The sequence below is a fragment of the Cavia porcellus genome, unplaced genomic scaffold, assembly GCF_034190915.1.
Source record: "Cavia porcellus strain 051 isolate PalLab524CR breed Dunkin Hartley unplaced genomic scaffold, mCavPor4.1 scaffold_26, whole genome shotgun sequence".
Lineage (NCBI taxonomy): Eukaryota > Metazoa > Chordata > Mammalia > Rodentia > Caviidae > Cavia > Cavia porcellus.
Window position 1 is genome coordinate 53,565,137 of NW_026947509.1, and position 13,056 is coordinate 53,578,192.

At 44.5% G+C, this 13,056-nt stretch overlaps 1 protein-coding gene across 1 annotated transcript in view; it reads left to right on the forward strand.

Moving 5' to 3' along the window:
• The window catches only part of Smarcal1 (SWI/SNF related, matrix associated, actin dependent regulator of chromatin, subfamily a like 1), a 49,712-nt gene that overhangs the window by 2,528 nt on the left and 34,128 nt on the right, over positions 1-13,056 (forward strand). Inside the window, exons 3-6 of the mRNA XM_013160147.3 lie at positions 643-693; positions 5,008-5,220; positions 7,923-7,973; positions 12,067-12,253. Of these exons, the coding sequence (XP_013015601.1) occupies positions 643-693; positions 5,008-5,220; positions 7,923-7,973; positions 12,067-12,253 (502 nt within the window). The remainder of the gene's footprint in view (positions 1-642; positions 694-5,007; positions 5,221-7,922; positions 7,974-12,066; positions 12,254-13,056) is intronic.

The following is a 13,056-nucleotide window of genomic DNA, read 5'->3' on the forward strand; positions in this document are numbered from 1 at the left end:
CTAATCTAACAGTTTCTCATAAATATTAAGAGAGTACATTGGCACATTCTGTCCATCCAGTTATTAAAATTTTTTTCTATTTTAGCCAGCGTTTCCCTTTATAATACACATTGTCTCCAACAGCTGCCGAATTTAGAAGCTGTCCTCTCTTGGCCAGAGAAAACCACTGAGCGTTCATTGAGAAGCCAGTCCTCTGCCAGGTGTTTTAGATAATTGTAGCATGTGAGCTTAAATACAGTTTTTGAAGTATGCAGATTTTTTTCAGCTTCAGTGAAGAAAATGGCTTGGCAGCAAGGTTAAGTAATAGGCCCTGGGTTTTTGGTGTGAGGGAGATGGCCAGATGTGGCCCATTTTGCCCCCTCCCAGCCATCCCTCTTGTCACATTGCTTGACTATATCGGGATTTGGGGACCCAGGATTCTAATCCTAACTCTGCTCTCAGCCTTGTTAGGAAAGGCCCATAATGTCCCAGGGCCTGGATTGAATTATTATGGACATTTGCTATTTGTCTTCTGTGGGGATTTTATAAATGAGTAGGGACTTCCTGCTCCACTATTTTGAATTTGGCATTTTCAGAACACAAGCTTTGATTGAGTGCCCAAGTACAGATGAAAACAGCGGCCATCTGTGTATTTTATTTCAGATCCAAACAGCAAGACGTGGAACTTCAGCATGGCTGACTACAGCGCCCTGAGTAAGTGGACACATCATGGCCACCACGGAGGGCGCTGTGCGCGGGGAAGTTGCCCATAGTAGTGGAGGATGTGACCTAGGGTGTGACCTAGGGTGTGACGTGTGTCCTTACAGGTGACAAGGACTTCCAGAGCACTCTTCCCGTGTCGTTTCCAGCCAGCCCTGAGAGGTGGCTCCTTAGGTGAAAGTCATCACTAATGTTAACAAGAGTCAGCACCAAATGGTGCCTTCTGTCTGCTGTGCTATTCTAAGCTCCTCAGTTATGCTTGTTCCTTATGTCAACCATTTTACACATGGGGAAACTGAGTCAGCAAGAGGCTGAGTCACTAATACGGGGTCAGCCCGGTTCCAGCCTCATGTGTCCTGTCACCGCCAGCCCCTGGTGGTACCACTTTCTTCTGAGACTTTGTTGACTGTCCTGTACCAGTGGTTTTATTGAGGTGCTCGGGTGCACACCACTGTCCAAGAGGCAGCCCTGGGTCTTCTCTTGTCCCTTTTTATCCATCCCTGTCCTTGACCACTCTGTGCCCACTTCCCCTGCAGGATCATGAAGGGAAATGATGTGTGTGCTCAGATCACGTCGCTGTAGATTGGGGGTACAAGGTAGACCTCTCAGTGCTCACCAGTACAGTTTCTGAGGGGTGATGGGGCAGCCTCTGTAAACTTCCTTGGTTCTCTCTTTGGCCGCCGCCACTCCTGCCCCTCCCACTGTATTAGATTATAAACCCAGGAGCTGTACCCCTGAGCTGCGTGTGCAGCCCTATTATTTTCCCCAGTGCTAGGACTGAACCCGGAGGCGAGCCACGGCCCAAAGCTTGTTTTTTTTTTTTAATTTTCAGACAGTCATTCTAAGTGGTTCAAGTAGGACTTGAACTTGCGATCGTCCTGCCTTGGCTTCCCTCAGTGCTGAGGTTGCAGGCACGTGCCATTGTGTGTGGCTCTGCTTCGTGAACTGTCCCACTCTTTGCTAACTACTGCCGCAGCCTGGTTCTGGATCTAGCGTGACACAGACTCGGGTGGGCGTGAACAACAGTCACAGAGGAAAGCGGAGACTAAGGTGCAGGTGGGATTGCCGTCTTCCACAGCTTCTCAACTTGACTTGAACTACACGCCTTCCGTGTCTGTGTCTGTGTCATTTCTCCTCCTGTAAAGTGATCAGTTATCTTATGTGCTTCTCTTTTTTTTGGTACCAGGAATCAAACTCAGGATCTTGCACTTGCCAGGCAGGCACTTACGTGGCTGAGCTCTAGCCCCTGTCCCCCTCACTGGTCATCTTGGATTAGGACCCACCTTAATGATCTCATTAACTTGATGTATTTTATTTAAAGGCAGAGTCTTGCTAGTAGTTTAGGATGGCTTTGAACTCGCTGTGTAACCCAGTCTTACCTTAGACCCTTAAGTGATCCTCCTGCCTCAGCCTGTAGAGTGCTGGAATTACAGGTGTGTGCCACCATGCCTGGTTTACTTATTTTTTTGAGGCAGAGTCTTGCTATATAGTTCAGGCTGTTCCTGCCTCAGTTTCCTGAGTGCTGGGATGGCAGCCATGCGCCACCATGCACAGCTGTCTCATTTTCTTTAGAGCTGTAGGGGCTCCAGTGGTGTAGTCAGTTAGCACATGGCTGCTTACAGAGCTTTAAAGGCTCAGTGTCACAGGGACATTCTGCGGTACAGAGCTGTAGGGCTCTTTAAAGGAACATCATGTAACCCGTTGACTCTGCTGCTTTTTGGAAGCCCTGTTTTTTTAAATTCATTTTTTCCGTGTTGGAAGGAGACCCAGGGCTGTAGGTGACCAGTGCAAGTTTTGACACCTGGCATCCTCAGTGTTGCTGATTTTAGATTAGCAACTGGTATTTTAGATTCTCGGTGTTGCTAATTTTAGACTAGCAATTTTCCACTGTAATGATTTTACTTTGTCATCTTTTTACTCCTATTCTCTGACCACAGTGTTTGGTGACTTAGATGTCTTCCGTTTTTGGAAATTTTCTTCTGGGTAGTAAGGTTGCTTTTTGTAGTGCTTCACTGCTTTGAAAGCAGTGTTTATCAGGCATAAAATTCACTATGTAACTTTTAGATAAAATTTACTAATAGTATTTGGCTCTTCTATAAACCTTAAAATCTCCTCCTGCAAAGAGTTTGGATTTGTGCATTTGTCCTTATATTTCCAGGTTTCACATAGATTAATAATTCAATTGTATCTTTTTTTTTTTTTTTTTGGTCTTTTTCCTTTTTATCGGTGCTGGGGATTGAACTCACGACTGCCTGCTTGCAAGGCAGGCGCTTATGCTGCTGAGCTAAATCCCCAGCCCCCAATTATTGTGTCTTTTAAGTAGATACTTTTTCAGTACCAGAAAATGAAATCCAAGGCCCTATGCATGCTAGACAAGTGCTCTACCACTGAGCTCTAACCTCAGCCTGATTACACCTATTATTGGTATAATATAACAAGACTTGTCAATCTTTCTTTAGGTATACATCTGGGCTTGCTTTTCTTTTTCTTTTTGCTGTGATGGTGAGCAGACCGAGGGCTTCTTGCGAGCTGGACCAGCACACTACCCCTGAGCTCCATACCCACCCTAGGGATTCTAACTCTACCAGACATTCACTGTAGAACATACAGAAAGTATACTGGCATGTGAAGAAGAAAAACTGCCCTCTAAATCTCCCACCCAGCCACTGTTAACATTTTGATTGTTGCCTTCCAGCTTTGTCTCTGTGCACTAAAAGAAACACATTTATATTTAATTTTTTCTTTTATTGTTCCAACATAAGCATTTTTATTTTAATGAATGTTAACAGTTAATTGCATGATGAAAATGTGGCTGTTATTACGGTGGACCATTATGACCTTCAAAAAATGATTTCAAATTATTGAACATAATATTATTTTTTGTACTTTTGTCTTTTCCAAAATATTTTGGTTAAAAAAATTAATGGCTACATAACATTTCATTGTATGAATGTGTCATAAATTCCTTAAATCATTTGCTTACTGTTTAGTTTGCTCCGTTTTTCCAGATCTGCATTTACACAGAACATTCCTATGTGCCAGTTTACTTATTTTCACTTGTTACTTGATATAGACTCTCAGAAGTTAAATCATTATGAACCCGTGTGTTTACTGCCAAATTTTTCCTAAAGGTTTAATGTCCAACTAGCAATATGAATGCCGAATATTTTTGTGTATGTGTGTGTGTGCCAGTTTTTTAGGACGAGGGATGTTTTTGCAATGCTGAGGATCAAACCTAAGGTCTTGTAGACAGGTGTTCTACTACCCACCTATATCCCCAGGCTCTCTAATTGGTTGTGTGTGTGTGTTAATCCTGCAATTTTGGTAAAATGGCTTTTTATTTCTCCGACTATTGTGATAATGACGTTACTCCAAGTGTTTTCTATCATTTTGCCTCTTATTTTGAGTTGGTTACATCTTCTCCCCTTATTCATGATCTGAATATTCTTTTTCAGCATGTACTTTACATTTTTCATAAATATCATTATATGGTAGTTTTGGCTTCCAATTCAGTTTGTATTTTTTGACAGTTTAACTATGTGCAGTCAAATCTCTTGATCCATAAAGTACATGCAGTAAAGAGAATAATGTTCAAAGCCATCATCTGTGGCCTATTAGTCCTGTTTCTCATTCCCTAGTTCTCCAAGTGGTTGATAGCGTAGTGATTGGGAATATTACATGGTTGATTATAGTGTGCTAATTTTTATGGCTTCTCTAACACAACAACAGGAATTACCTAATAAGTTGACTCACCCTGGTGTGCTTTCTTTTCCTCTTGTTAATTTCTGGATTCTAAATTTTTAAATTTGAAAAATTTAAGAAGTAGAAGGGATATATACCCTGTATATTTTTTAATACAATTTTTAGTACAATTTTTTTTTTAAGAGACAAGGATCAGCTGAGGTGTGAAGTTGCTGAGGCCGAAGATAGCAAGTAGAAAGTCACCCTAGAGTACATAGGGAGGATCTGGCTCAAGACATGTACACATAAACAGAGGGAGACAGACAGACAAAAACTGTTCTGTGTTCCCCAGGCTAATTCAAACTCCTGAGCTACAGCCATCTGATTTGCGTCTAACCCTAGCCTAGCTAGTAAATATTGAGATTCCTGAAGTCCCAGTTAAAGGACATTTGTAAACCTTCCTGAAGTCCCAATTAAAGGACATTTGTAAACCTTCCTGATGGAGCAGTGCCTTTCCTGTCCTTGTGTTCATTTGCCCTCCTTCCTTGCCCATCTGAGCAGTCTGGGGCCACGTGAAGTCACCCATGTTGCCCCCCTTATCGCTTACAAACCTTTCCTCTTCTACAGTGAGAGCAGCTCAGCGCCTCAGCACAGTCGCCCTGCAGCCACTGGAAGGGGTCGATGGCAGCAGTGAGGGACAGACTGGCCTCCCTTTGGCTCCATCCCTTGGCTTCGTCAAAGGGCAATGCATACTCATCTCCCGAGCCCGCTTTGAGGTGAAAATCAACTACTCAGAGAACCTGATCGCACTGTTTAAACAGATGGACTCCCGGAAATACGGCAAGTGCTTGGTGGCTGTGTAACCCTGGGATGTGCAGTGAGAGGTTTGCTGTCCTGTGTTTGAGTATCCTAAATGACTTTTTGTTTTGGTTCCGGGGATGGAGTCCAGGGCCTTGAGTGTGCTGGTGAGTCCTCTACTGCTGAGCCCCAGCCCAGCCCAGCTCAGTGACTTTCTTAGTAGAGCCTTCCTGATCTTGCCTCTTTTACTGCAGAAAGGTGACCCGGTCATTGTCCAGACAGGTCATGGGGACTGTTTGTCCTGAAGCCTCCTGAAGAGAAGACCCCACAACTTTTCCCAGTCACCTAGTCAGTGGCATCTTTGGTAAACTGTGACTTCAGCCATTTATACCTATGTTTTTATTTTGACCTTAGCAGAACAGAGAAACAGTGGCTTCCATAAAAATAAATGCCTTCCTTAGCACAAATGAGGATTGAACTTAGAGCCTTCACATTGAGCTATGTCTCTCGACTTTGAAAACATCTTTTATTTTGAGAGAGGCTCTTGCGGGGTCATCATACTGCCTGTTGAGGCTCAGCTTGCCATCCTCTTGCCTCAGCCTCCGAAGTACTAGGATTCCAGGTGTGCATCACTACACCTGGCTAAGACAGTGGTCTTCTAACTTGGGCATGCATGGCAACCACTGAGGTCTTGTTAAAGTACGAGGTGCCGGGCCCCAGTTTCTGATTCTGTAGCTGTTGTGTTGGGCAAGAAAAAAATTGTGCTTCAACCAGGCTCTCAGGTGCTGGTGCTGTCAGGGCGCCACAGCAGCACAGCCTGAAACGCTGGTGGCTCTCACTGTGGTGGCTTCCTAGCTGCACTGGGCTCCTTCAAAACCCTGGTGTCTGGTTTCCAACCCAGCAATTTACATGCTCTAACATAGGACCAGGGCATTGGTGTTCTCCAAAGTCATTGGGTGAGCTTAGTTACTACCCAGGGTTCAGAGTGCTACAGAGCAACGTGGCTTAAGTTTTTTTTTTGTTTTGTTTTTTTTGTCTTTTTTCCTTTTAACCGGTACCGGGGATTGAACTCACGACTGCCTGCTTGCAAGGCAGGCACTTATGCCACTGAGCTAAATCCCCAGCCCAATGGCTTAAGTTTTTGTGAAGTTTTTCAAAAGCTTCCCCATCAAAGTATGGGGGAGAGGCAGCATTGAAGTCAGGACTCCTGCGGTTCATTCTGGGTCTCTGTCTTGGCCCATGTTGCTTTTAAAATGTGATGTGATTCTTTCACTCTTGGAAGGGTTGTAGTCTTCTCCTTAGGGAAACTGAGAGCAGATCCCTAAATGCCATGCCTCTGACCTCCTGTTCAGCCAGAGTCATGGGAGACACCCCCACAGAAATCCTGTACCAGGAGAGCTCTCATTAGGGCCAGGGCTGCTTCATGGAGAGGGAGGTACTGTTGTTCATTTTCTTCCTGTAGCTGATAAGTTGGCTGATGTCGAACACAGGTTGCTGGGCCTAGCCCTCTCATGCATGAGATGCTCATGGGCGGGTTCTTTGCCCCCCGCCCCTCAGATTTTGGCTTAGCTTGGGGTCACCCATAATGGCTAACACAGTCTCTTGTGTCTGCATGGGCCATGCAAATCACTCTGTGGACCTGGTCTGCTGTTTGAGTAGTAGATGCCACTAAAATATCAATACCTGATCTTGCCCCCTCCAAGACTTCCAGAAATCGTGATTGGATTCTCCGTAGCTGTTACTCATAGACTTTGCTGCTGACTTCTGTGAGGCTGTCAGAGCTATGTTTGGGAAGTGGCTCCCTGGGCTATTCCTAGGTTCAAGGCTGTCTTTCTGGTCTGATTTTCCTATCAGGTGACCCCTAGACTCCCTTGTTCCTTCCTGAAACTCACCATGTCCAAGTGTTTCTCCCTGACCACCTTACTTTGCAAAACAACCTCACAGCAGAGAATTGACTTTTGCAGTCCAGAGCATTTGTCAAGTGCAAGTTTTCTTATTGTCTCAAAGGGTGGATTGGTAGAGAAATTCCTTTAAGTAATTAGCCCATGGTGGGTAGTAAGGTACTGTACCTTCGTAGTTAATATTGCCTATATTTTGTGCTACACTGTGCTAAGTAGCAAATGGCATAATAATAACAATATATTAATTCATAACCATCTTATTTTAAGTGTTCATTGTTTTCCACGCTTACTTTTATCAACATTTCACATTTAAATTTCATGTAATCTTCAGGATAATCCTATACTGCTCTCATTTTTCAAATGGAAGATCTGAGGCCCAGAGACCTTATATAAGTTGCCCAAGGTTGCACAGCTAATAAGAGGCAGAGCTAGAATTTGAATGTAGGCAGTTTCACCCCATGATGGCTCCACACCCTGTTCTCTGCTGCTCGGTTCCTGTGTGAAGTGGAGCTGAGCACAGCACCCATCTCACCGTAGTGAGGGCAAATGAGAGCTGGGTGCCTGGAGTGAAGGAAGTGTGAGCTTTGTCTGGGATGTTTCTGACCTGGGCCACTCCTGGTCACACATCTCTGTAGCACCTTTTACCAACACCTTCCAACTCCAGCTTGTCACGTCCCTGCCCATCTTGAGGGCTGGTGTGGCCTTCATTTCTGTATCCCCAGTACAAGCTCATGGCCGGTCAGATTGCTGGAGACTGATGTAGGTTTCCAGGGGTAAATGAATGTGGTGACGTAGTAGGAGGGTGGCGTGTCCTGTCTGCTGATTTCTTTCTTCTCATTACAGATGTCACGACCAGGAAGTGGAGCTTTCTCTTGGAAGAGCACAATAAACTAGGTGAGAAACCCACCTTACTTTTTTTATTTCAGTCATGCTATTGTTAAGCTTTAAGAGTCTGCCTTGAATTTAATGTCTTTGAAAAGTTTCCTCCTCCCTCTGCCGCAGTAACTGCAGAGGCTTGGACATAGGGAGACAGAGGTTACATGTCAGGCTCGGCTTTAAGGAAAGGGCGAAGCTGGGTTTCTTCCCGTCTCTTCTGCTTATGTGACTTACTGTGTGGTATCACACAGATAATTCAATCTTCTGGGTCCCATTTGTTCCTTCAATAAAGAAGGGGATCTCTAATCCCTACCTGCCTTACTGACAGAAATTAAGTGTATAAGAAAAGCTTTTAGTACCTTGAGGAAAGACGGTGTAAATGACAAGCTGAAGTGTAAATAGGAAGTGATGCCATTTCCTATCGGTAAATGCTATCTGATACAGAAAGGATAGGTGGTGTTTGCCTTAGGCTGAGGCTCTCTGGCTGCTGCTATTTGAACTTGTGATTCAGAGAACTATTGGACTAAACCTGAATTTTTATTAGAAATAGCTGTTAGTTCTTTCCTCGCATCTCTTTGTCTTTTGACCAAGAAAAAGCATATAAATATGTTAGCTATGAGAGCTTTGATTTTTGTGGAATAACAAAAAGTAGGATATGTGCACCATTAGCAGACAAATATAATGGCAAAAAGCCATCACTCATATAGCATTGTATGTAGCAGTTTTTTATTCTTTGTGCACCATAGGCTTTTAAAAATAGCTATGGACACCCTTAAAAACTTACATAGCAAGGCTGGGTGCACTTGTGTAATCCCAGCACTCAGAAGGCTGAGGCAGGAGGATTGCTACATGTTCAAGACCAGCCTGGGCTACAAAATGAGCCCCAGGCCAGCCTGAACTGCACAGTGAGTGAGACCCTGCCTCAAAAAGACAGAACAAAACAAGCTTACGTCGTGAACTCATAGAAGTTTGCATTTCACGTAGATATTTTCATGAACCCTGAGTTAGGAGTTCTGGATTTAGGACTGTTACATGTTTTTTTTTCATCTGATGTCCCAGGGGAAATAAGAATGCTCCTCCTTATTTTGCATATGGATAAAGCCTTGGGCCCTGAGAAAGAACACATTTGCTTTTTTGTCTGGGACCTTTGCAGGCCCCCAGTAAAGTCAGTGATAGAAATAAGACTAAAATGGCCATTTGCATTTATAACTGACCCATTATGACACTTTTGAAGCCAGTTTCATAAACCAGGAAGCTGGGGTGGTGAGGCACTGCAGACCACAGCGCACTTTCCAATTTGGCTCTGATTCCACCGTTAGCACTGCAGACCTGGGGGGTCTGCACTTCTCTCAGCATGAAGTCTCCTTCCTCATGTGTGAAATTAGTTTACTGACCCCAAGCCACTGAGTGTGTGCATGCGAAGCTAATTAAGAAATGGCAATAAGACCTGAGTGGACGAATGCTCATTGGTGACATGGTGAGAGCTATTTGTCTAGTAAAGCAGACCTAAGAGCTTTTTTCCTCTCTGCTTTCTAAGTGACTGGAGTCCTTCTGCCCACAGTGAAATTGGCATGAGGCCTTTTGTTTTCCCCTGGCTGTCACAGTCCAGAAGGGTTGTCAACGATCTTGTCTTGTCAGCTGCTATTTGAAAACATTAGCATCTCTCAGCTGTGTGGCTACTAGCATTCTGGCAAAGAGCTTTTCATAGAAATGACTTCTAGATGGCTCATGAAGCCAGACAGTACATGCCCGTTATCTCTCTGTACCAGAGAAAGGACAGGCGAGATAGGCGTTGACAAGGAATTGTAGTGTTCTCCAAAACACACCCAGTTGGCTGAACTAGCAGCATGGGCTTTTGGAGACAGCAGTTGGTAGGAGACAGAGTGGATGTTGGATTTTTTTCCTTTTTAAATGGCTGAAAGAGCATAGTGCTTTTGGAAAAGACAGCATTTTGTACCTACTGGATCACCATCCCTGAATTTTCATCAGGTATTTGAGTTCTGAAGATTTCTAGGATTAAAATGAAAATGGTTTTTGGAAATACACAAAGTGCTCAGTCTCTCAAAGTGTGTAGAAATCAGCATGGTCAGATTTAATTTGGAGATATGTATTTGTATTTCGGTATGAGCAGCTGATTTTTATATTAAAGCTGTCAAACTTACCTGGTTTGCTATCATGCTAATTGTTCATGGAAACCGTTTCTGGAAGTAAGAGGCACTTATATTTAATGAAGGATAGAAGTGGGTTAAATGTATTGAATGCACAGAGCACATGCTCACAGCAGTAGTTGGCTCACACTCCACACTGGCATTAGTATTTGCAGGATACCTAACAGGTGGGTGTGGTAGATGATGTTTGGGATACCTTGTGTGAGGGTGTTAGAACATTTGATCACTCGTGACTGGGGAAGAAAATGAACAGTCTTAGAATTTCAAGTAATACTGGTTAGAATGAAATACACCTTCTTTCTCCTTATGGCTTCATTTACTGGGTACCCGAGGACAGGTAGCCCCCAGGTAGATTACTGTGACTTCCGAGGAGTCCTTGGGAGGATAAAAGGAAAAAAGCTACTGGAGGTCTGTAAGTGATGTCGCTCTCCCCACTTGATTTTTTTCTTTTTCTTTTTTTTTTTTTTTACCGGTACCAGGGATCGAACTCATGACTGCCTGCTTGCAAGGCAGGCGCTTATGCCGCTGAGCTAAATCCCCAGCCCCTACTTGATTTTTTTCAAAGCATAATGATAAAGGGGACACCTGGAAGCCACCACCTGCTGGACAGCACGGGGTGACCGGTAGTTTACCATTATTCTCCAGGGATCTCTGCCATCTTTGCATCCTTTTCTGTCTCCAGTTTATTCATTTTGTGTTTATATTATGAAGGCATGGATTTTTGTTTTCTTCTAGTTTTAAGATTGGGCGAGGCTAAATTACTTCAAAAAGCGAACTCAGTGCAGTTAATTGGCTTTCATTTCCAGGTAAATCCGAAGTAATTTCTTTTTTCCACCTAGATTAATGGCCCTGACTAGATGAAGGGGTTTCTCCATCCCATATGTGGGAGTTTAGGACTTGTAGACTTAAAAGAAAAGTAAAAGGCTCTAAATTGAAAAATCCAAGTAATGCTCACTCCAAGTTACAGTACTGACTCTAAGCTTAGAGTTATTACTCAACGTTTTCTTTTTTTTTAATTACTGGGGATCCAATCCAGAGCCTGACAAAAGGTAGGCAGCCAAGTGTGGTGGTGAAGTCCCAGCAGTCGGGCAGCCGAGGTAAAAAGATCACCAGCCTGGGCTACATAGTGAGCTCAGGGACAGCCGGAACTACATAGAGAGACCCTGTTTGAAAAAAAGATAGGCAAATGCTTTTCTTCTGTGCTCTGCCCTCAGCTGGATGAACTGTATGTATTTATTTTTGTTTTTCTGAGACAAGGTCTCTGCAGCCCAGGCTGGCCTTGAAGTCACTGTGCAGCCCAGGCTGGCCTTGGTCTCCCAGTGATCCTCCTTCCTCAGTCTCCCGAGTGCTGGGAGTACAAGAGTGTGCCAACACACCCACTCTTCCAGGCTTTCTTGAGTACACTCCTGGCATCTCTGTACAGAGCAGCGTTTCTGAGTACATGATTCAGCGTTCACTGCTTCCTCAGATTGCTGTGAGTTTGAAGCCAGCCTGGGCTACATAGTTCAAGGCCAGTCTCAACAAACAAACAAAACTACGTTATAAAAATCAGTCACAGAAACACTTGTTAATTCTTCCCAGCATTTGTGTGTAGAACCTGAAATTGTGTCTTACTGAGTGGTCTCTTAATTACAGAATATAAGGATCAGAAGGAGAAAACTAGGGCCTGGGGATATAGCTCAGTGGCACAGTACCTGCCTGGCAAGTGTGAGGTCCTGAGTTCGATTCCTGATACAGAAAAAAGAGAAAACTAGCCCTCCAGAGGACTGGTTTCATTACTCAGTTTGGATTCAGCCGGGACCCCAGTGTGCCCTCCCAGTGGCCGTTATGGGAGGATGGCAGGTGGCAGAAGTCCACTTACTGAATCATGTAACAGGAGCTCTTTCCCTTCCCCACACCTCTCCTCACATGAACACTGGCTCACACGCCTCTCTTCTTTCCAGTTGCACAAGCACGCGCCCTCCCGCAGGTTCAGTTGGAACCTCTGCCCAAGACGCTCACCCTGGCGTTTGCATCTCAGCTGGAGAAGACCTCCCTGTGCCTTCAGGCAGATGTTCCCGAGGCAGACCTTTCTGGAGTGGACGACAAGCTTGTGTCTAACCTGATGCCCTTTCAGAGGGTGGGAGTCAAGTAGGTTCCTGATCTTCCTCTTGCTCAAATTTCATCACTCATCCCAGGCTGGCTTCAAATGCTTCCTCTTTTATAAACGTCCTTCTTGCATGGATGACTAGAAGCTATTACCAAGACTTTCCTGTAGCCACGGATTTCAAATTCCGTGAGTTTACGAAGCCTCTGGATCACAGATGTGCAGAAACCCAATTCTAACTAGCTGAAGGAAGGAGATGTCTCATTGTGTGTGGCAGAAAATGCAGCATCTCTGAGGATCATGCCAGGGTGTCCTGTCCCCGTCTCACCTCTGCTGTCTTAATTGTACTGTTCTCAGCCAGATCCACCTCCCTCGGGCAGCTAGCTTAGCAACCCAGCCGGACTTCTTCCCGATGGATCTGACACTGCTGAGGCTTCATCTGATGATCCTGGGGGCAGTTGGGTGGGCTGGAGGCTTGAAGCCTTACTTAGATTCAGAGATAGACCTATCTCTGGAGCCAGAGGTTAGAGCTTACTCCACCTGAACTGAGAACGACCCTTCTCAAGAAAGTCAAGATAGACTGTATGGCAGTGATGGTGAACCTTTTAGAGATGAGTGCCAAGAGTGCATCCCGAACGCACTTTTTTATCACCAAGGGCCAGCACTACAATTAAACCGGAATACTGAGGTTTTATTGCAGGAAAAACTCACACGTAAACACCTTTTGTCTTAAAAGAAAAACAACACATGCCATAGATTCACCATCACTGGTGTAGAGAGACGGAAGATAAAACTGATGCCCTGACTTGTCTTTTGTTTTCAGGCTTCTTGAGGGAAGCCAGATGAT